Source organism: Amia ocellicauda, chromosome 17, assembly GCF_036373705.1.
Source record: "Amia ocellicauda isolate fAmiCal2 chromosome 17, fAmiCal2.hap1, whole genome shotgun sequence".
Taxonomy (NCBI): Eukaryota; Metazoa; Chordata; class Actinopteri; order Amiiformes; family Amiidae; genus Amia; species Amia ocellicauda.
The window spans coordinates 10,689,169-10,713,607 of NC_089866.1; the positions used below are offsets into that span (position 1 = coordinate 10,689,169).

Consider the following 24,439-nt stretch of genomic DNA (forward strand, 5'->3'; position numbering starts at 1 on the left):
AGAACTTGTAATTAAACTGGGGACTAATTCACATTCTTAATAGCATATTATTTCTGGGTAATTTGAAAGCACTTGAACTTCAAAGAGCAAGAAAAAGCCTTTCTCTTTCACTCTTTCCAGGAGTCAGTTTTTTGAGGCTTGCTTAACAAATGCACCTGGTAGAGAACAAGAGAAAACAAAGACTAACGGACACCTTTAACACCTTACTGAAATCACCCCCACCCCCAAACCAAACCTAGATCCTTTCTGTAGATCGCTTTTACACCTCAATACTCCCTGATAATTTATGTTAATATCCGTAATTCCTCTGCGTATAACAGACCCACATGTTCTCTTCCTTTTCCACTGTAAAATTATAATTAGAAAGTTTAAACAGACATTGCTGGTTGATTCACAATTAGGTGAAGGGGGATAGATGGTGTGTTCGAGCTGTTAATCTGTGAATCTATTTTAAGGTTTTGTTTGTTTCTAACTTGGGCGGCACCTACGTTGTTAATGGCCGAAGGCATACTGGGACCAGGGTTAAGCTCTTCATCGCCGCTGTTTCTAAAATTCTCCCTCAACTACCTACTGGCTTCGTTAGTGTGCATCGATTTCCTTTTTTTTTTTTTTTTTTTTTTTTGAAAATGTACTTAAATAATTAATTTCTGTGTCGTTTGGTCTGCAGCATTATCTTAAAAAAAAAAAAAAAAAAACATGAAATATTTATGCAGGAGAAATTAGGCGCTTTGAACACAATCTCGGAGGGGAAAGAGCTGCCAGCTCCCCCCACGCACGCGCGCACACTTACACTCCCTCTCACTCACTCATTTGCACTCTCTCATGCACATACATGCATGCTTACACTCTCTCTCACACACATACCTGTACTTAAACATTCTCTCTCTCTAACAAACACACACACATACACATGCACATGTGCACACACACTCCCACATTCTTACACTCTCCCTCACATGCGCCCACACCAACACACACTCGCCCTTCTTCAAGATAGAGATGGCTGTTCTTGTTATGGGCCACTCTGCAGCCCAAGCTTAGCATTAATGACCGTTTGTCTGTTTCTCGGGATAGCCGCGAGAGGAGGTGTCTCTTACCCTTTAGGGCCTGTTCCCCACACTCCTCTCAGCGATGCAGAGGTTTCGGGTTTCTGCTTAATGGCCTGCGGAACAGCTCTGCGCCGAGACCTGAGAAGGGCTGTGGCCTCTCTTAAGACCTTGCTGGTGTCATTAAGGCCTACTCTCTTCCTCTTATATTGCTACTTATCTCCTTTAAACACTATCTAGCTGTTCTCACATTGTGCTGGCTACTGAATTATCCTGTAATGGGATATCAGATATTGTAATTAGCTGTCCTTTTTGATGCTTCGGTGTTGGCTGGCAAGCCAGCGTTGTAGAAGTCGTACTTGTGCAAGAGAGGAAGGGACAACTTTTTTTTTTTTTTTTTATGTATATATTTATGTATGCATGTATGGATTTATTTATTTATTTTAAGGACATGACCTGAAATACTTTGGGACTGTATAATGTATGAGGTAATCACGTCTTTCTTCCCCTCGTTAGTATAACATTTACAGCGCCCTTCTGTTCTGCTTCCATGTGCAGTTTCCGCACTTCAGTTTTTTGCCCTTCTGAGGCCGGTACTATAAACACTGTGTTAGGAGATGTATAACACCTAGATCAAGTCAGTAGGGTTGTTGTCAGAAGAATTCCTGCCCTTTGTTTGCAACAGTGTTTTTTGGGGAATCAATTTGTTTAGTGAATATTGATTATTGAATGACACTCTTTTATCTGTGATATCTGACGGGTGTTTGTTGAACACTAACCCAGCCTGGAGAACCTGAATGTTTTCCAGTTGACTGAGATGAGTTAATACCGAAGGTGTGTAAACATTTGACAGCCGCTCCATTGATTTCTATGGAACACGGCAGCGGGAATGTCTGGAAATGTTGCAGTTGTTAATGTAGGGGAAATGTAGTATGGATATATTTATATTGATTGTTTGATTTTATTTGAATGTTTGCTTGCAGAAAGTAATAATACTGTGCACATATCCCCATCACCATCAGCCTATATCGATCCTCCTCCCCAGGATGTTTCCACTCGCTTCGATCTATAGCTTCCCTTTTTCATGTCACGCCTGCAAAGATCATGATTTTATTTCCCCATCTTCTATGTGGTTGTTGTCTAGGTCTTTTTTTCATCTCTTGGGATCCATTCAATAGCTTCCTTTGTCCAGTGGAGTCCCAAATTGTAATTTGTTCTCGGGTCCATTCATTTTCTTTTTCTATTTCTTCTTGTTATTCCAAGCATGCATGCATGCATGCAAAAATACACATAACCATGTAACCTTCATTATGGAGACATTTGGAAATTTACCATGCATTTTATATAACATATTTGCATAATTTAAAAAAATGTAAAGCCTGTACCTTACCCTTAGCTTTAACTTGACTTAACCCCTGGTACAGCATTAGAAATGTCCCTGACCCATTCTCCAACCCTCAACTTAGCCTCAAACATTATGGAAACACAAAAATGTCCCCCTAATATTTTCCTTTAGATCACCACGATTTAATGGATCCACCATGTATAGGTATAATGATCCATTAATAACGTCTCTTTAGATTATCAAATGTATTGGAGTCAGTGATGTGACTCCTAAATTAATAAAATAAAGGTCAACGAAGCAAATCCTTCCTGTATTGATATAGTGTGTGTCCCTGCAGCCTCTGCCACCGGCCTGGTCTGCAGTATGGTCTCGGGGGGAGAGCAATGCCCTGACAGCGGCGCTCTCCTCCGCTCTCTGATCTCCGAGCTGACAGGTTTATCTAAGTCAGCAGCAAGCAGGAGGCAGAACCAATTAGCCTGTGATAGGAGGCAGTGAGGTGGTTTATTATGAAGTCCTGCGAGCCGCGATTCTGACTGTGTACTGTAATGGATAGCTCTGGAGACGAGACGAATTATCCCCATGATTAAAATCATCATCCGGTTTGTGTGACTGTAATAGCAAACAAGCACTTCCTGCCTTTCTCCCTCTCTCTCTCTCCTTGGTTTGTTTCTTTCTGTTTCTATCATTTTCTTTTGACTTTTTTTTTTTTTTTTTACTTTCTGACTGTTCTTTTTTCTTCTCTACTTCTGTCTCTCCCTCAGTCTGTCTTTGTTCCATAGTTTGGAGTCCTGCAGGCACTTGTGATGTCCATGACAGGAGACATCTGTTGTGTGTGTGTGATGGGTGTGGAGACGAAACATGTTATCTGGAAATATTCAACATTTGAAGGCAGGCAAACAGAAAAACAGGAAATGATTTTTAAACCTAAACATTTAGTGCTGTAGTGTTGTTGTTATTTTCTTCCAACTCCTCCCTACAATGCTCTCATTTCTGGAAAAAATTTCCCCTGGTCGCTTCATCAGTACAGTCAAGAGAACATCTCTGTTTGAGAGCAACTGGTCCTTCTCCTGTCAGGCATTTGAATGCGTTGTATGTTGCTTTTATATTTTTTATAATTCTTATGGGAAAAAGTTCCAATTGAGCTGTTGTTCAGCATGGCCCTTGTTTTTAAATGTGTTTAATTTTCTGAAATTGCCGCTTCCTTCCTGACTGCAGTAGGTTTAGTTCTAAATTGACTCCATAAAATGTATGCATCCATTTCAAAACAGGATGTTGCTATTTACGATGACATCACTCCCCGGAGTATTAAAAACCGTTTCCTCTGCATCCAGTGACTGCTCATGGGCTTCGGAGATGCGTTCATGATGGCAGTTTGACCCTCGGGTCATGCTCTGTAGGGCACAGTGTTAAACCACTGACTACTTTCTGTCAGGATGTGTGCACTTTCAGAACAGGGCCCATAACTTTCTCAGTCTCACTCCTCTTTCCTCCTGTGTTTCTGCCCTGCTCCCTCCAGGTGGGGCGAGTGTATCCGCAGGCCGTGTACTTCCCCATCCGCACGCTGTACCTGACACTAAAGATCGAGCAGCGGGAACGCTATAAAAGCGGTGAGTCTGCCAGTCCGTCTGTGGCGTGCTCCGCAGGGCTAGGCCTGGCACGTTGGGTGTCATGGTGGCCCGGGCAACAGCATAGCCGGAGCAGACTGCTACTTTCTTACTAAATATTGAACTGCCAACTGAGCCAGCATGCATCCGGGCAAGGCTTGAGACTTCAGATGGAGGTGTACAGGAAGACAGTGACAGCTGGCACTATAATTGCTCTTTCAATCCAATATTGCAAACCTTTAATTATGTTTGTTGGTTTGTTTTTTGTTTCACTCTTATGTTTTCTGTGGCCGGCGTCCCCTCTCCATCACAGTAGTCCAGACTGTTCTGATCTTTCTCTTGTTCAAGTACAAATTGTTGTTTGTCTGAAGTATGTATTGAATGACTGTCAGCAAACAGCACATTAATAGAGTAAGACATACTGGTAAATAATCCTTGACCCCCCTCTTCTCTCTCTCTCTGTCTGTCTTCATCTCTCTTTCTCCATCTACCTGTGTGCAGACTCAGGCCAGCAGCAGCCCAGCTTGGTCGGTGCCCAGCCCCACTCGGCCGACCCCGGGCCCATCCGTGCCACCGCCCCCATGTGGCGCTGCAGTCGCATCATGCACATGCAGAGGGAGCTCCACCCCACCCTGCTGTCCTCACTGGAGGGCATCGTGGATCAGATGGTGTGGTTCAGGGAGAACTGGCATGAGGAGGTGAGGCATCCCTGCTGTTGTGAATGCCCTCGCAAAAGAGCTACGGACTAATTAACATTTGTCTGGAAGCACAGTCTCGTAAACCCCTTGTGGTTTCAAGCCTTTGGGTGGCAGCAGCTAATCATCTGCTATTAAAATGGTTTTGGTTCAGCAAAGTATATAGAGTAACAGAAATACAGTTTGCTTCAACTTTAAGAATAGATACGCTTATATACGTGACTGCTGGAACTGAAACCGAGAATGCAATTAGCAACCTGTTATCACATGGGGTTCCGCTGAATCTTGCATACATTCTGATCTGGTGTGGTTCTCAAACCAGGCTTGATCAGAACACTAGATATAGTACAGGGCACCAGGAACCATTGTGGTTCACTGTACCGCTGTCACCTGCAAATGCTGTACGTCGCCGCTCACATTAACCATACAGCACAGCTGGCAGCCAATTACTTAAGCAGTAAGGCGCTAATGAGTCCCTTAGAGACTTCATGACTGCTGGAAGTGAAGATGGACTGAGCTGGGTGGAGATGGAGGTATTGAGGTTTATTTATTTATTTTACCCCCACCCCCCCCCTTGTCTGCCGCTGTTGTACTTGGGGGCAGGCGGTCGGGGTTTAATTCTTCACAAGGTCACCTGTCTGAACCTTGCAACTGTCACTTGTCCCCTGATGTCTGTGCATCTCTGACACTGGCAGGCAGGCTGGGGCGGCTAAGCGAGACTGACTATTACAGCAAATATCTTCTATCTCTGTGTCATAAAGGGCTTATTTAGCATTAATTCGCCATCACTTGCGGCGTATTCAATTTCCGATGCTTACTTTGGCAAGGGACGGAAAGCAGGAGTCACTCAGGACTCTGAGATAGCATTCGTCTCGGCTGCACAGAAGCAACGGCAGGTAAACATGGTGCAATTTATCGGCTAGGAACGTCGCACAAGGAGCCCGGTGTGTGTCATTTGAAGTCATTACAGCATTTGTTTTTGCAGAATCACAGGCAGTTATTTCTTATCCTGCTCTCTCTCTCTCTCTCTCTCCATCCCTCCCCTTTTTTGAGTCATTATTACTTCTTGCAGCAGTTCCTCCAGTCTTCCAATTTGTAGAGCAGAGCTGAAAAAAGCCAGCAATCATGTCCCACTAGTTAAAGAGTGAAATGAAACTAGTGAATAGCTCCTTAAATTTACTGCTCTACGCCCCCCTCCGCCCCCCAAGAAAAGAATAATAAAGTTCTCAGGGAATTGTGTAATTGCCTTATATTGCAAGGTGATCTTTTAACAAGCTCTTCACTTGAGGTAATTTTCTCACTTTGTTTCAGTGCTTCCCTGTAGCTTTGCACTGGTAATATACAGCAGTGTATGGGAACGTGACCCTTAGGGGGTCGATGCAGATTTGCTGAGGTGCGTCTCTCAAAGGGAATATAGATTATCTCGGGAGGTCCTGGGAGGGTAATGATGATTTGTCACTCTGTAACAAGATCCTCTCAGTGTGTACCGTGATAATTTCCTTGTGTATAACATGAACAGGAACACAGGAATAGGAATATTTGTGCCTGGCTTTCTCTCAGACCCGTCTTGTCAGCACCGCAGTGGTGCTGGTTTTGTGCCCAGTTTCAGGTGATGTCGGTATGCGTTTTCTTCTCAGGTAACCCAGTGTTAAAGATGGAGATCTATAAGATTGAGTTTCATTAGTCTGTAAGTATCTGTAATGAATAAGTGTTTTGAGATGCCCCTGTGTGTGCTTTTGTTCTGACCAGGTTTCTCTCTTCCCTTCTTCCTCTTTGCCCTTTCCCGTCCCTCTACCCCAACTTTTGCTTTTTCATCACTGTCTCCGTTTCTCTCTGGTCTCCCTTTCCCCCCTACCTTCTCCCCTTTTGTCCCTGTGTATCTCCCTTTCTCTCTGCCCTCATCTTTTTTCTCATGCCCCCTCTCATACCCTTCCACTTGTCCCTCTCTTTTGTCCCCATGTTCCCTTTCCCTCCCCTCCCCACTTCCTTTGTTCTGTCAGGTCCTGCGCCAGCTCCAGCAAGGCTTGGCCAAGTGTTACTCTGTGGCGTTTGAGAAGAGCGGCGCCGTCTCGGACGCCAAGATCACTCCCCACACGCTCAACTTTGTGAAGAAGCTGGTGAGCACCTTCGGCGTTGGCCTGGAGAACGTCTCCAATGTCTCCACCATGTTCTCAAGCGCTGCCTCGGAGTCCCTGGCACGCCGGGCGCAGGCAACAGCCCAGGACCCCGTCTTTCAGAAGATGAAAGGCCAGTTCACCACAGGTTGGTCCAAATAATCACACAAAAAACTGCCAACCTCTGGCACTCAACACCTGCATACAGTGCTTTAAGTATACCATTTCTGCCATCACTACAACTCTTTCTTCAAGAAGCACTCCTAGCACTGCTGAGCACTAGTGCTGCGGTACAGAGGTCATTTCCAAGCACTTGCCTGGTTACCGCTGGTTTCCGATCCGTGTTCTGGCGAGAAGGGATGTTGTAATGAATGCATGCGCTCTTTAATCTCTTAATTCCACAGTATCTTCCTGATTGAAAACTTAGTGGGATACAATCTGAATTGCCCTCCATTCTGTGTCATTTGCCTGCGCTTTGATTGCAATCCAAGTTATCATTCAAGTGCGCCTCTGCTCCCAGTTCTCCAAAATGGTCGCATTCTACAGCTTGGGGAAATCAAGAGAACCAGAATCAATCACGGAGTTGCCATCCCCTGACTCTTCCCTCTGTCTTTATCTAAACAAAATGACATTGGCCGAGCGGTCCTCATCAGCACCCCCCTCCGATGTCTCCGATTTCATTCCACCCACACAGAATGACTTCATCTGATTGTCCATGGCTTTGCCTCTCACATTTATTCTCTTTCCCCCGCACTGATTGCGAGTCTTAGAAAGACGATGATTTAAAGTTATATATAGCTCCTGGGTTGCGTGTTGACTCGTGACCCTCCAATGGCGCTCGAGCTCACCAGTAAACCCACTGCAAGTGAGGCTGGGGACGGTGGTGATGTATAGTGTAAGGTCAGACAGATTTGGCAGATTTTCAGTACGGATAGTGTTGCAGTTATGACCATTATCAAGTCTTTATGTATGGCTATAGGAGCAAAGGTTATAAAAAGCTATAACCTATTTAGTGTATATGTGTATGTCTGGTTATGTATATGTACATATGCATGTATATCACCAGCTAAGCGGTTCACTGAATCCTTCTGTGTACAGAAAACTGATCCCTTCATCAACCATCACAACATATGAAACAAAACCCTGGTATAACGACTGTTTTAGGAAAAAAGCGCATTTAGATTCCTGCTTCATGCAAATAAATCAGTCAATAAATAAAAAGTACTTTTTATTATGACCGGTGAACCAATGTAAATCCGCCCCCGTATATATCAGAAGGAGCAAATTCGGCACTATCAGAGGTATATTTAATTTGAACTTTTTAGTTTTGTTTTGAGAGGAGGAGGGGGGGACGGTGGCGGCATGTAGGAGGCAAAGGGTACTTAATGCTGCCATGCTGGGAGCTCTACTATTTTTAACCTGAGGTGGTAGGAAGAGTGCAGTGTAATTGTTTACACCACCGAGTCTCTCTCTGTCTCTTTCGTTCCCTCTTCTGCTCCCTCTCTCTTTCTCTTGGTCTGTACATCACAAAATTGCCTAACGGATGACAGCTGGCCACCAAGAGTTGGTGCCTGGGAGAGCTCTTTGCTGGTTTTTAAAGTTTTTTTTTTTTTCCTTTTTTTTTTTTTTTGCTGGAGATTTCAAAATTGCCCTCATAGAGATTGTACCAGTTTAGATGTATTGTGTCTGTGTATATAATATATACACACACACACACCAATCAGCTATAACATTATGACCACTGACAGGTGAAGTGAATAACACTGATAATCTTGTTATCATGGCACCTGTCAGTGGGTGGGATATATTAGGCAGCAAGTGAACATTTTGTCCTCAAAGTTGATGTGTTAGAAGCAGGAAAAATAGCGAAGCGTAAGGATCTGAGTGACTTTGACAAGGGCCAGATTGTGATGGCTAGACGACTGGGCCAGAGCATATCCAACACTGCAGCTCTTGTGGGGTGTTCCCGGTCTGCAGTGGTCAGTACCTATCAAAAGTGGTCCAAGGAAGGAAAAGCGATGAACCGGTGACAGGGTCATGGGCTGCCAAGGCTCATTGATGCACGTGGGGAGCGAAGGCTGGTCCGTGTGATCCGATCCAACAGACAAGCTACTGTAGCTCAAATTGCTGAAAAAGTTAATGCTGATTCTGATAGAAAGGTGTCAACACACAGTGCTTCGCAGTTTGTTGCGTATGGGGCTGCGTAGCCGCAGACCAGACCCATGCTGACCCCTGTCCACTGCCGAAAGCGCCTACAATGGGCACGTGAGCATCAGAACTGGACCACAGAGCAATGGAAGAAGGTGTCCTGGTCTGATGAATCACGAGTTCAAGGTGTTGACTTGGCCTCCAAATTCCCCAGATCTCAATCCAATCGAGCATCTGTGGGATGTGCTGGACACACAAGTCCGATCCATGGAGGCCCCACCTCGCAACTTACAGGACTTAAAGGATCTGCTGCTAACGTCTTGGTGCCAGATACCACAGCACACCTTCAGAGGTCTAGTGGAGTCCATACCTCGACGGGTCAGGGCTGTTTTGGCAGCAAAAGGGGGATCTACAGCATGACAACGACCCCAAACATACAGCGAAAGTCATCAGAACTGTGGTTAGTTCTCCAAGATGTTTGGGCCAACCTACCTGGCAAGTTCCTTAAAAAAACTGTATGCAAGTGTACCTTGAAGAAGTGATGCTGCTTTGAAGGCAAAGGGTGGTCACACCAAATACAAACAATTTGATATAGATTTTTGTTCTGTTCACTCACTTTGCAATTAGGTAATTGATAAATATAATCTATGAACATGTCTGTTTTTGAAAGCATTCTTACTTTACAGCATTTTTTCACACCTGCACAGTACTGTACATACCTGTATATACTGGTGTGTGTGTGTATATATATATATATATATATATATATATATATATTGCTTTACTCTGTTTAGACCATGGCTGTCAAGAGTGAAATGTTTTTAAGGCTTAGTAGACCCTTATTTTGACTTCTTCTGTTTTGACCCTGGCTGCGTCAATCTGGCATTGGTTCTTGTCTGCAAAGCTGTATGAGAACATGAAGCCCATCACAGCTTCATGCTGTACTGCCTGTTAAATTTGCCCTGAAAAAAAAATGGGAGAAAATCTTGTAATCCGTGGTTTGAAGTTCAGTGTAATGCACTTATGATTTTGATGTATGAGCTGGTGGGGCAGCACAAATCACTGTGTTCTGTGGCAAAGAGCAGAGGTCTGGCAGGCATACCAGTCCCACATTTTCGATACGGTATTTCTTGAGAGAGCATCTAGCAAGATATCTCAAAAGCATTATAAAGTGCTATGTGTTGCTTAGGTAGGTGCCTGTTGTGTTTATTTTCATAGTTAACATACTGCTGAGTTTTTTGCAGTCTAAAGTAATTGCTTTTAAGTTAGCTGGCATGCCAAAAGGTGTTTCTCTAAGCAGCTCCAGTTAAAGCCATACTCCCTTATTTGCAATCCCAGCTCTGACATTTGGCCCAGAGTTCTGTGCTGTGGCCATTCTCTTCCTTATCCACTCTCAAAGTTGGTTAGCAAGTGTGCTCATTAGATTTCAGAGTTAAAGAAAAATGTGTGATGGCAGGAAACACACACACTGATGGAACATTATCATGTCAGAAACCAAAAGAAAAATTAACAAAGTATCATTAGCAATGTATCATTTTAATTATATATTAATATCTAGATGGATTAAAATATATGAGCTATATATAATTTATACAAAATAACTACTCAAGATATTTTAGCTTGAAATATTTCTCTCTGGTAAAGCTGCCGATTAGATTTTGTTCAGATTACACCTCATGCTTTTCTTCAGTAGTTAACATTGACTGTCAATACAGCTGGTCCCAGTACAGAAATCTAAGGGACTCTAATCTAAGGGATGATGGCTCTGGTGAGTGGGAACACTGGGCTTTGGAGATTGAGGGATCTGAGCATTACGCAGCCCCGAACAGGTGAAGAATTGCAGCTTTCCTAACGCACTTTTGCTTAACCATGATGTAAAAATAATGGAGCACCTTGTGGGATTTACTGGAACGTTGCCTCGCAGCCATAGACCTGACCTACATAGCGATGCACACTTTGTGTTTGGCACAATAGTCCTCTCCCAGGCATAGCAGTGGCATGACAGTAAATAATTGGGGTTGTGAACCATATGATTTAATTTAATGGACGGTGGTCATCATTTTCCTGGCGAGGTCCCTGTGCGAACTGAAGTGGACTTAAATGGGAATCGTAGAGCAGCTTTTCGTATCATTTTTGTAAAAAAAAAAAAAAAAAGGTTTTTTTTTTTCTTTATTTTTTCTTTCCCTCTCCCGTCTACGTTGGAGGGCTTATGTTTACACATGGTTCTGTCTGTCTGATAGCCCTTCCGGCGCACTCTCGCTGCCATTGCGTGCGATAACAACACATGCTTTTCTGTGTTGCAGTCACTGGTGTTTGACTACAGAAGAGCTCTTTGTGAGTTAGCAGTAGTGAAGGCACGCATGGGTGTATTCAGGCCGCAATTTGGAGCAAAATGGTGATAGATGTGTTTGAGAGCTTGTGTGGCTGTTTTCTTGAAAGGTAGCAGAGAAGGTAAGAGTCCACAATAAGCCAACATCTCAAGGCAGGACTATATGGAAAGAGTGGGATTTTTGTATTTGTGTTCGATTTGATTTTGTCAGTATGGAATTTGTTCAAAGGTTGGTATGAAAACAAAAATGTCACCCCCCCACTAATCGCAAATTGCAAACCTACACTTGATCTTAACCAACAGGCAAAGAAGCAAAGCAAATTATAAACCTGTCCTCGGTGGCTGCTTTAGTTTTTGTCAGAGGCATTATAGATTTATAATTTGCAATTTAAATGTTTTTCAGACTCTTGATTTAAACCCAATCAAAGTTCCATAATATCTCAATACCTACTGTGGTGTACCTTCATGTACTTTTCTGTTAATTTACAAAGATTACAGTAAAAATCTACCTCTCCATAGGATGTGACCTCTGGTGCAATCCATTAGCGATGGAGGGAAGGTTTTCCAGTGGCTTTAATGAAGGCAGTGTTGGGCTCTTTGGTTATTACACGCTCAGAGAGGGTCTCATTACCGTTGGGTAGGTGTAATTGTTGGAGGATTTGCATTAACCCTGAGCACATCCTCCCCCCGCGCTCTCACACAAGGCGTTGCCATTAGCATCACGGCCACCATTGTAATCCGAAGGGCACGGGTCGCTTGTCAAAGGATTCCTTTTTAATTAGCAGCAGTAATTACCACGCACACACGCACACCTTAAGACATGATAATTAGAAAACTGTGTTGACAAGATTATCGGGCTCATGTTCTAGAGCTGGTAGCCTTTATTAAACTCCTGCTCCATAGCTCCCCCCGTCACCCACCCCCCCGGGACTCAAAAAATACTGCTTTTCTCTTAGCCTCATGCTTTGGCATCATAACTGAGCATTTGGAATTTATGGAAAGGAACCGAAGAGACACACACACAACTTTTACTATCTGCTTATACAAAGATAAAGTGGTGGGCCATTATGAGGGATAACTAGAGTGGTTTGTACATAATTTCTTTTTTTTTTTTTTTTTTTTGAAGATGCATTTAAAACTCTATATGTGCAATCAAAGTCTCTGTAACAAATCTATTTATAAAATGGGCAAAACAACCAACCAAAAAAACAACACAAAACTTAAATCCCTGTGATTAAGTAAGCCGTATTAAAGCAAGCGTCTCTGGTCCTGGCAGTTTTTTTCATGCCTAAACACTCCCACACACTTCATCTCTCGCCTCTTCGCTATTCCAGACCTCCTTTCTTCCTTTGTCCTCGTTGCATCTCCTTTCTTTCTCCTTAGCTTGTTCTTGATCCTCTGTCCCTCCCTCCCCCTCCACCCCTCCCTCTCTCTCCTCACCAGTTTGGAGTGAGGTCGGGAGGTGGAAATTAAAATCAAATCCCTTTTGATTGTGTGTGTTAGATTGTTGTTACATTCCCCTTTGGATGATGGAAAAGGCGGCGAAAGAAAACAGGGCAGAGCAATCATCACCAGATGCAGAACACAGAAGAAAAAAAAATACAAATCTAAACAACAACCCAAACCCCAAACAGCACACCAGGCCCTTCCCAGCTGCTCTTTATGCAAATGTAGTGTTACAGTAAAACCATTGGAGACAGCCATGCAGAGCAAACATATTTTAGATTCTGGTTTCCCACTGGAGTGCTCCATTAAAACACTCTGCATCAATCCGGCTGTTCTTTTTTAGATCTGTAAATCTGTTTCTGCCCCTCACTGGCTTTCCATTTTTAAAAACAGGAGGTTTTTGATCTTCCGTGTGAAGTAGAACTGGCCTGCTCCTCTGATGAGTTGCAGGAGGCATAGGCCGAAGCACAGGTGAGATCTTGGAGGGTGGTGTTTGGCACTGGAGCCACTAGAACAGTCCTATCACTATTCCAATGATGAGTGACTTACTGAACACTGTGGAAAGCTGTGTGCTACAGTAGCTGCCACGAGCGAGAATGAGAAGATTTGCAATTCCCAAGGGGATGCTGAGTTTGCCTTCTATGTGTTAAAGATGCTCCAGACATGTAATTTGAGTGCGTTTCCAAAGCGAGCGGCTCACACAATTGGCGCGAAAACAGGGCCTCGGGGTGAAATATGAACATCGCTTGCCTTCATCCCCATCTCATTTCATGCATGTTTGTCTTGTGGAGGTGAAAACGCTTATGTTGTTCACAGGAGGATATAATTGAATGTTTTTGTATTGGGCTGCGCCTTCCAACGTGCGCTAATAAACACCTTTCGAAACCCCAACAGAGATGGAAAACTGACAAAAAGAAAGAAAAAAGAAAACCACTAATCTGAATTCCTTCAGCTCTACCTTTGCTTTGCCAGGAAAACGTTTCTTTTGTCTCAATCTTGTTTGATGTCGTTCTCTTAAGTCGCACCAGTGAGCCGTTGTGCTTTTGCTTGAGATGCTCACTGTAGCTGTGGCTTCCTCAGCCGAGCTGCTGTTTTCCAAAAGCTACTTCTTGGCTACAGCTTCCTCTGTGGCTCCGACCCGCATTTGTTATTTAAAGCTGTGGGCTGCCTGGAGAGTTTAGGATGCGTTTGAGGGTAGGTGGCTGGAGCTCTGGCTTTTGTTTGCAGTGAGTCCTGGCTTTTTTAGCTGCATGCTCAGAGTTTTGCTGCAGGACAGTAAAAGGATCCTGCCAGATATATATTATTTCTATTTATTTTAGCTTTAGCTTTTTGCGCCAGGCCACCTCCACAGCGATGGCAGTGTTAGTGGAGAGAGCGCCCGCATTCAACAGCTTGTCTGGTCTCGTCCAGAGGCCAACAAGTTTGTTTTTCCCAGAGTTTTGAACCCGACTCCTCGGTGACCTTGCTGTGGGAGGACCTGCTTTATTTTTATTTCTTTTTGGAAAGGAGAGAAATAACTTTAGGCTGAGGTTTAATGTTTTTATCTGCAGAATGTCTGTGTGGCTGCTGAGAGTGTTTTACCCATTATTTTCAAGCATAACGAAAGGTGCTCACAATACATTTACATGACTGTTGGTCTGATTACTTGGGTTATATGTAGTGTGTGTGTATGTTTGATGAAGGTTAGATCCATGGATAAATGGACCAATAGGCTGATGGAGAGTTCTCTGGGTGGGTGGATAAGCTAGATAGATAGAGTGGCTCAATGGAGAGAACATAAGTAATTTACATGAGATTTAAGAAACAGGCTGCATTTTTTATAAGATGCTTTTTCTCTGTAGCTTTCTTATTCATACGGTACATAAATGTTTTAAAAATACATTATCTAAATGTATGCAAACGTTTCTCACGTTTCATTAGTTGTAATATATCACACCTAATTTCTTCCAAAAAAAAATACCACTACCTTCTTTTTTCTCATTAAATTATTTAAATTGTATATATACACTCTGGTTAGTGTTAGTGGAATTGGAAGCTGCAGTGTCTGTTTTAACAGAGCTTTTGTAATTGTTTGTGCTCCATACATCTCAATCTGAACATATTCTTTCAATACAGTTGTTACTGGCACTGCTACACAAAACTCAATTTCTGATCACAAACCCCCTTTTGGAATAATTGTATTGATTTATTTTATTGATATTATTTTAGTACCAGTTCCAGCACTATATATATAGGTATGTGTATTTATAATCTCATTCATAATGACATTGCTCAGGAACAGAGATTTAGCATTACTTAAAGAAAATTGCTTCTAATCAAAATGTCAAGCATAACATCTGACATCTACTCAAGTGTCATTAAATGCGTATGTTGCTTTAACTTTTCACATGATCTGCATGCACAGATATGATGGGGGGGAGGCGGGGGCTGCAAGTGTGAAGGTTGACAGACTACCCAAGCACTAACCTTGTAAAAATAGATATGAATAAATATTTATTTATGAATTTGACTGTTATAAAACCTTTTGATTTTAGATGAAGATCAGGTAGTGTTCGACAAATTATCCTTATGCATTGCAGTAGCACTAATGGTGTTAAACAATGTAGATACTAATAGGAATCTGGGTTAAAGTTGAATCCTCAGTATTCTGGATGATACAATATGAGCCTTTCTTCACACATCAATTGTATTGTGGCAGGACCCTCTTACAAAAGCCATGTAATTTCTCAAGGGGTTGAATCTGGAGAGACAGACAATTATACATTAATAAATAAAAGAGGATCTGTCCAATTACAGAAATGCTGATCCCTCACCAATAAATTTTTTGTTGCACGCTCTGGTGCCCTTATGTTTATGTGTGGCCACTCGATTAACTCCAAGTCTCGATCTCCTCCAGACTTTGACTTCAGCGTCCCGGGCTCCATGAAACTACACAACCTGATCTCCAAGCTGAAGAAGTGGATCAAGATCCTGGAGGCCAAGACCAAGCAGCTGCCCAAGTTCTTTCTGATTGAGGAGAAGTGTCGCTTCCTCAGCAACTTCTCAGCGCAGACGGCGGAGGTGGAGATCCCCGGGGAGTTCCTGATGCCCAAGCCCACGCACTACTACATCAAGATTGCCAGGTAACACTGCGGAGGCGCAGGCCCGGGACACTGTCCTGCAGGTGTGAACACCGCCCGGGACACTCTGCTGAGGATGGGGGGAGATAAATGGGGTCCGTGCAGGTACACTAATGAAGCGAATTAGAAAAACAATGATTACAACTATTAGATGAAGCTGAATTGCTTACTGTGCAGTAGGTCTGAATCACCATGAAGAAAGCAGATTCATTTTTTTTTTATTTTTTTTATTTATTTTTTATAAAAACACATTAAGAAAAACAAGTTGGATTCTAGCTTCTTTCAGTTTTTTTGTTTGTTTCTTCTCTAACAGGGATTTTCAGTTAGAGATGCCAACAAAAATGTATAATTAAGTTAAGTTGTTGGAGGAAACTGACTGATCAATCTAGTCATTTCATTGCTCACGTGTCTTCTCCTGCCCTCCTGCCCAGATTCATGCCCCGAGTAGAGATTGTTCAGAAACACAACACGGCTGCCCGTCGCCTCTACATCCGCGGCCACAATGGCAAGATCTACCCCTACCTGGTGATGAACGACGCCTGCCTGACCGAGTCTCGGCGCGAGGAGCGGGTCCTGCAGCTCCTCCGGCTTCTCAACCCCTGCCTGGAGAAGAGGAAGGAGACCACCAAGAGACACCTCTTCTTCACAGGTAATGTTCTGCAGGGTCCAGTCCCCTCCCACCAAAAAGAATGCAGGCACGTGATTTATGAACAGGCAAGAATTGGGTATCATATAACAGACAGTGCATGTAATGTACAAGTCTGGTGTCCAGGTATGATTATACATGCAATTAAAATGTAAAACGGAGGAGGCAAATCATGGCCTTTTGCAAGTGCATTTTGATATACACGAGTAACTGGAAAATCTGATACACAACATATTATGATCCTTATTTACGTGTTACTAATCAGGACATCCTGATTAAGGCAGATGATGCTTGAAGAAGTACAATGCACAATGACTTGGTTTTAATTCAGAATCTGCAATATCTGCAAGAGTCCGAGGAGCCCCAAAAGCCTCGGCTATCATCCTGCAGTCCATGCTTAAAAGGAAAACTGTAGGAATCTATTAGACGGCAGCCGTCTGCAAAAAACGATTACTTTTATCGTCTTTGATGCTCATTAAACACACATGCAGAAGTCGAAAAATGTTGCATTGCTATGGTTTAGTTTTCTGACGGCCATGGGTTGCCTGCTTGATGTCTTAATTAGAAATCTTAAAAGCTTTTCTGTTCAGTGTGAAATGAAATTTGATATCTTCCCAGTGCACTTTACTAACCTCTTGTTAAGACAGTCAAGCTCATGAGAGCTGAAAAAACAATAGCCAAATAAATAACAAATAAAATAAAACACTGAGCAGCTTGTTTTCCCCCTCTCACAATGTATTGATCACACTTACGCATGTTTTAAGCGCATTTAGCACGAATGCAATGTCAGGTTGGTCAAAAAGGCAGCAGAACGGGCCAAGCCCACTTAGGAGTTGAGTTGAATTATTGTTCCTGAACTATTTTGATCGAAAGAAAAGCTGTAGAGTGCCGAGGGCGCTCAGAGCTGGCTGCTTTGCAACATTTTCTGATAGGAGGTGGTTTATGCTAAAGGAGTCTATAGGTCACAGCTACTCTGAATGTAATATTTCCAGGAGTTCTCTCACAGAAGATGGGCAAGGGGAGAGGAATGTAAAATTGAGGTCAGAAGTGTTCGGCTTGGTGCAGCACTGCAAACACTGGAGGAGAGGAACGGCGGCACTACCTGCAGGATATGAGAGCCGCGCTGAATAAAGGCAGAAGCGGCTGGATGCCCAGGGGAGATAGAGAGATGAGATCTAAATTGTCTCCTCATGATAGCCTTATCTGGGCTGTACCACTTCCAGGTCAAGGTTCAAGGGGAAGCTCATCAGAAACGGAGCGCTGCTGGGAGCCGAGCACAGTCTTTCGAGCTCTCTTCATTTCTGTGCCGTTTCCAATTCACAGCCAGCTGGCTGATTAAATTCTATCAACCTTTCTACTACATGGGAGACCTTTGCCATCGCTTAGAATAAAATAAAATATTAAAAAAGGATATCTTGTTCTTCGCATAACAGATGAATCTCTGCATATCCATTCCTGCTATAGGTCTCCAAGCCTCACAGATACATTTGGTAATGTGTGCTCGTCAGAAAGCAAAAGCAACCAAAGTGAACTTATCTCTTCATATTGGGAGCTTTCTACCCCGTCTAACTAGAAATGAATAGATAAAAATCAATACATACAATCCAGAATTTGTTAATTGTTTCAATTTCTTGTTGGCATGGAGAAAAAGGTGAAGGAAGAAAACCCAACTGTGTCATGTTAAATCGTTTATATTTGTTAAAATTGGCCCTTCTTTAAACCTGGAATTCTATCCACCTGGTATTATTAGCTTATCAGAAAGCCCTCCTTGTTTGACAAACGCATTTTCCATTCACAATTTCACTGTTTTTGCCTTGTGTTGTTTTTACTATTGTTGTCTTACATTAAGCTTTGAGATTTCTTTAATAAATATGTATTATTGTTATTCTTATTATAATAAATTGATTGTGTGCTCTGGATTTCCATCCCAGTGCCCCGTGTGGTAGCGGTCTCCCCTCAGATGCGTCTCGTGGAGGACAACCCCTCATCGCTCTCCCTGGTCGAAATCTACAAGCAGCGCTGCGCCAAGAAAGGCATCGAGCATGACAACCCCATCTCCCGCTACTATGACCGGCTGGCGACTGTCCAGGCCAGGGGCACCCAGGCCAGCCACCAGGTACATTCTTCATTAAGCACCTCAGACATACATGTATTTATTTAATACATTAAATATTTATATGTGTCATTCTATCAGGAAGAGTGAAAATGTGCATTCCTGCATCACAGGGTTTAGAAACCCAGAGGAGAGTGTGGAAGGAAGAAAGAAAATAAAATGCATACACTTTACCTTGTGTTCTTCTTCCCCTGAAAACACAACACAAGGGACTCTCTTTATTTAGTGTATATGTCGCTGACAATTTGAGAAACACCTTGGTGGTGCAAATAGGAGGATAATGAAAATGGGTCATCTCTGATCTCTTCTGAAACGCAACACATGCTTGCAAATCACCGTACCGCACCGCTGTGACTGAATCCGGCCTCGCTTCACAGTTGTTTTCTGATCATACCTGTAATTTCAGGTTAATTGTATTTATTGCTTAAGTGCATCCTCACTTGAAAAGCAATTCACATGTCCCAGGGCTTTATTCAGCTCTGTAAATAACTGGTTCCCCAGCTTCCCACTATATTAGGTTTGTGCTTCAAATCGTACTTCACAACAATGTGTTGATAGCCTATTCCTTTCCTTTTTCTTCTTTTTTTCCCCTTTCGTAATCTGTGTTCCTCTTACAGAAAGAGCTTGCGTATCGTGTATGCATGAGATACACCTTCTTGCATAAATGTTCCAGTTTAACTCGAGTATTATCCTCATTTGTAGCGTGGAAATGATTTGAACGGTGTGCTTTCAGGGGCTAGAAAGAACAACCCCTTCAATTTGAATTTCTTTCGAAGACCCTTGCTGATTTCTGTGCTGTAATCCGCTTAAAAAAGCCTTAAGATTTCGCCTGTTCTGGTGCACAATTGATAACTGTCGGTCTGCCAATCTGTCAATGTGGTTCTGTTCGCATTCAAGTTTTCCAATTCTTTATTCTTCATTCTGTGAAACAGCCGAATCAGATGCTATCCAAGAAGTGTGCTTATTAAGTCTCTCGTGGCATTTAGATGTTCTGCTGAATAGTTCCATTACAGGGCTGAACTGAGAGTGTTTAATCCTGGTTAATACGGCCACAGCCAGACTGAATCCTTTAAAACCAATGCTGGGCCCTCTTATCTTTTCAGCTTTTATATAGATCCATATACATTTTCTTTTTTCAGCAAATTACATGTACTGTACGTTTTACATCTCCAAGGGCCCATGAACTCCACTGTCTTGCCTTGCCGAGCTCATGGCTGTGCATGCCTAAGTGTGTGGGGAGTCACACCAAGTGCAGATGTGCCTGCAAGACAGCTGTAGCCACCCATTGTTCACTCTGTCACTGTCACCTCCGGGTTCAACGTGAGAGAAATGCTGCCTTGAAGCCTGATACTGCACATGGCTGGAATCTTTGAACTCTGCCAGTTGTTTTGAGATGTTGTAGTTTTTGTAGTCCTGTTACTTGCTTGAACACTGGCCTTAGACCGATTGTGAATTGTAAAGAACTTGCCTGCCAAACGCCACACGCTTCCAGACAACATGTTTGTCATTAATGCAGAAGAAAATATTTCAACATCATAGATCACATACACATATATATAGATATAGACATAGATGTATATAGATATATATATAGACACACACACACCGATGTATAACTCTTATGATTTTACACTTCATGGTATTTGCAAGGCAATGAAGAATACAACCTGATCGCGTTAGTTATGACAGATACCTTCAAGTAGATGCTGCTTTCCCACAGAAAGCCAATATCAAAGTCAATCATTTTCAAGCTTAAGAAGACCCGTAGTCAGTCTTCCAATGATTACATAATATCAGCCCTTCCTTAATGGAAAGCCCTAATGGATATGTCTGGTTTGAAAAAGGCTTACATATACCCTTTAAATATCTATTTTGATGTGTGGTTGAATCCAATTTGGAGATGATTTTGCCTACCCCACCCCTTAGCACACACCATGTACTGGGATGTAGGCTTATTATATTTTGTACTGATTGTATTTACTGCACTTTGTAATGTTTTGAACATGCTTCTTGTAAAAAGAGTCACTCTGGATGACGGTGTCTGCTAAGTAATACAAAAAATGTTAGTTCCTGGAATGCATCAAATCAATATTTCCTTTCACTCTACAGTGTCTGGTACCCAGTCTAACACTTTTGTGTCCGTTTTTGGTCTAATAAATGTAATTATACATAAAGGAATATATGAGTTCCTATTGTGTTCATAATTAATGCACATGACTTTTGTTGAAGAACTATATTATTTTTTCATTATGCTTCTGCACATGGTGGCCAGACTCCAGAGATTGATATCTCTCTCTCTCCTCTCTGTCTGTCTGTGTCCCAGGTTCTGCGGGACATCCTGAAGGAGGTCCAGGGGAACATGGTTCCTCGCAGCATGCTGAAGGAATGGGCCCTGCACACCTTCCCCAACGCCACCGACTACTGGACCTTCCGCAAGATGTTCACTATCCAGCTGGCCCTGATCGGCCTGGCAGAGTTTGTGCTCCACTTGAACCGTCTCAACCCGGAGATGCTGCAGATTGCTCAGGTGTGCACTCTGACTGTACACACACACTCACACTCAAACACGCAACCCTTTTCATTCACCTCACTCTCATCATGCCAAGCTGTATCCCATTTAACTTAAATATGCAGACAGTCACTTCCATTTGCAAACTACTTATCAAAATATACATTTAAATGAACACCTGGATGTCTTTATATTTGCATATATGTGTGATGGAACTAGAAAACCGTATTTATAATGCCCACAATTTACATATTGTCTTTCTTAACAGACCATCTCAAGGTACTTTTACAACTGTGCCTAACATAGGCAACAATCAACACCATTTGTGACAATCGGTGGTTTCCAAGAACCTGAATTGCTTGGGTTTACTTTCAAGAGAGAGTGGAAAAAAGATCTCTGCCTTCTGCCTTCCTGTCTTTATTACTTATGAATGGCTTGTCAGTGTGCTAGGAGCAATAGGTTAATTTGAAGAATAGATATTCACTTGCAATCATGAACTTTTCATCTACTGGAAGGTCCCATTTACCTTCAGAAGGCACTAGGCCTTTCTCTCCTTCTTGTGCACATAGAGCACAGTGCTGGTCTGGCTCCCTCGCTTAGACAGAGAGAATATTACTGCCTGTGTCTAATTATGCTGCTACAATGATAAGGATGCTCCAGTGCCAAAAAATATTTGATTGCTTTCCAAAATCTGTGAAGGATTCAATTAAATGGATTGAATATACCCGATAGCATCTACACTAGTCCACTCTCAGGCATGCCTGAAATCCTTTTAGGCAATAGCTGCGTTTAAAAGTTATTATTCAGAATGATGCTGTCAAACATGCCGGCTGTTTGCGATCTTAATCTACCTCTGCTGACAGGAATTACAGTGAAAAGCAATGGGCATCTGGACTTTGGTATTAAGCTCCTTTCTGTGCATTATTACAGCACTCCGCAGTACAGATCCCATTAACCAGAGAGAGATTATGTGGAGAATGCTGGAATGATAAAAGGTTAGGCAGTATATATTTACACTTAAAAAAATAAATAAAAGCCTAATTCCCTAATATTTACTAGGCTTTGTTATCAGCACTGAGACAAGTGATTTTTTTTTTAGGTCATCAAAAGAGATTTTGTTTAAAGCACAGAAAAAAAAAAAAAAAAACCTGAATACAGTTTTGTTTATTCCTTCTCACAGGTTTGGACTGTTGTGTTGGTCTGAAGTTAAAGCAAAAGCTTTTTGCGCACTGATCTCAATGCATGTGTTCCCCTATCTATGCTGCCCAGGGGTGACAGGGACTCACTTGATAGATGAGAAGTTTAAAGTCTGTGTCCTGTGGAATAGGCCAAAAAATAGGCAATTGTTTGGTTTAGTGTAGTATTGTGTTGCAAGTTATTCCAAAGCCCTTCTTATCCATAGCAAATCAAAATCTGACTTTATCCCCCTCTGCTTCCTAAAGGTATGTAATTCCAGTTTGTCTGGATCATCGCTTTTTGTATCAAATACAGCTGTATAATCCCTGCATAGGTCAGAGGTGAAAACATCTGGCAGCTGCAGATGTTGCACCTTTCAGCTTAAACTGTAAGGTCAAGGTGGCTTAGCTGCAAAGCACCGCCGACTGTTATATATCATCTGACCTCACACTGGGTTTTTGCAAACGGCACAAGGAGGCTCTCGCAAGAATTGAACTGCAGTTAAAAAAAAAATAAAAAAAAAAAATCTTATTACAAACGGGGATAACTATGGACAATGTTTGGAATATATATATATATATATATATACACAGTGGGGGAAAAAAGTATTTGATCCCCTGGTGATTTTGTACGTTTGCCCACTGACAAAGAAATTATCAGTCTATAATTTTAATGGTAGGTGTATGTTAACAGAGACAGAATAACAAAAAAATCCAGAAAAATGCATTTCAAAAAAGTTATACATTGATTTGCATGTTAATGAGGGAAATAAGTATTTGACCCCTTCGACTTAGTACTTGGTGGCAAAACCCTTGTTGGCAATCACAGAGGTCAGACGTTTCTTGTAGTTGGCCACCAGGTTTGCACACATCTCAGGAGGGATTTTGTCCCACTCCTCTTTGCAGATCCTCTCCAAGTCATTAAGGTTTCGAGGCTGACGTTTGGCAACTCGAACCTTCAGCTCCCTCCACAGATTTTCTATGGGATTAAGGTCTGGAGACTGGCTAGGCCACTCCAGGACCTTAATGTGCTTCTTCTTGAGCCACTCCTTTGTTGCCTTGGCTGTGTGTTTTGGGTCATTGTCATGCTGGAATACCATCCACGACCCATTTTCAATGCCCTGGCTGAGGGAAGGAGGTTCTCACCCAAGATTTGATGGTACATGGCCCCGTCCATCGTTCCTTTGATGTGGTGCAGTTGTCCTGTCCCCTTAGCAGAAAAACACCCCCAAAGCATAATGTTTCCACCTCCATGTTTAACGGTGGGGATGGTGTTCTTGGGGTCATTCCTCCTCCTCCAAACACGGTGAGTTGAGTTGATGCCAAAGAGCTTGATTTTGGTCTCATCTGACCACAACACTTTCACCCAGTTCTCCTCCGAATCATTCAGATGTTCATTGGCAAACTTCAGACGGGCCTGTACATGTGCTTTCTTGAGCAGGGGGCCTTGCGGGCGCTGCAGGATTTCAGTCCTTCACGGCGTAGTGTGTAACCAATTGTTTTCTTGGTGACTATGGTCCCAGCTGCCTTGAGATCATTAACAAGATCCTCCCGTGTAGTTCTGGGCTGATTCCTCACCGTTCTCATGATCATTGAAACTCCACGAGGTGAGATCTTACATGGAGCCCCAGACCGAGGGAGACTGACAGTTATTTTGTGTTTCTTCCATTTGCGAATAATCTCACCAAGCTGCTTGGCGATGGTCTTGTAGCCCATTCCAGCCTTGTGTAGGTCTACAATCTTGTCCCTGACATCCTTGGACAGCTCTTTGGTCTTGGCCATGGTGGAGAGTTTGGAATCTGATTGATTGACTGCTTCTGTGGACAGGTGTCTTTTATACAGGTAACGAGCTGAGATTAGGAGCACTCCCTTTAAGAGAGTGCTCCTAATCTCAGCTCGTTACCTGTATAAAAGACACTTGGGAGCCAGAAATCTTGCTGATTGATAGGGGATCAAATACTTATTTCCCTCATTAACATGCAAATCAATGTAAAACTTTTTTGAAATGCGTTTTTCTGGATTTTTTTGTTGTTATTCTGTCTCTCACTGTTAAAATACACCTACCATTAAAATTATAGACTGATCATTTCTTTGTCAGTGGGGAAACGTACAAAATCAGCAGGGGATCAAATACTTTTTTCCCCTCACTG

At 42.6% G+C, this 24,439-nt stretch overlaps 1 protein-coding gene across 1 annotated transcript in view; it reads left to right on the forward strand.

Annotated features, from left to right (window-relative positions):
• The window catches only part of trrap (transformation/transcription domain-associated protein), a 115,954-nt gene that overhangs the window by 79,848 nt on the left and 11,667 nt on the right, over window positions 1-24,439 (forward strand). Inside the window, exons 63-69 of the mRNA XM_066690242.1 lie at window positions 3,908-3,998; window positions 4,497-4,693; window positions 6,691-6,952; window positions 15,624-15,849; window positions 16,278-16,495; window positions 18,424-18,608; window positions 20,929-21,132. Of these exons, the coding sequence (XP_066546339.1) occupies window positions 3,908-3,998; window positions 4,497-4,693; window positions 6,691-6,952; window positions 15,624-15,849; window positions 16,278-16,495; window positions 18,424-18,608; window positions 20,929-21,132 (1,383 nt within the window). The remainder of the gene's footprint in view (window positions 1-3,907; window positions 3,999-4,496; window positions 4,694-6,690; window positions 6,953-15,623; window positions 15,850-16,277; window positions 16,496-18,423; window positions 18,609-20,928; window positions 21,133-24,439) is intronic.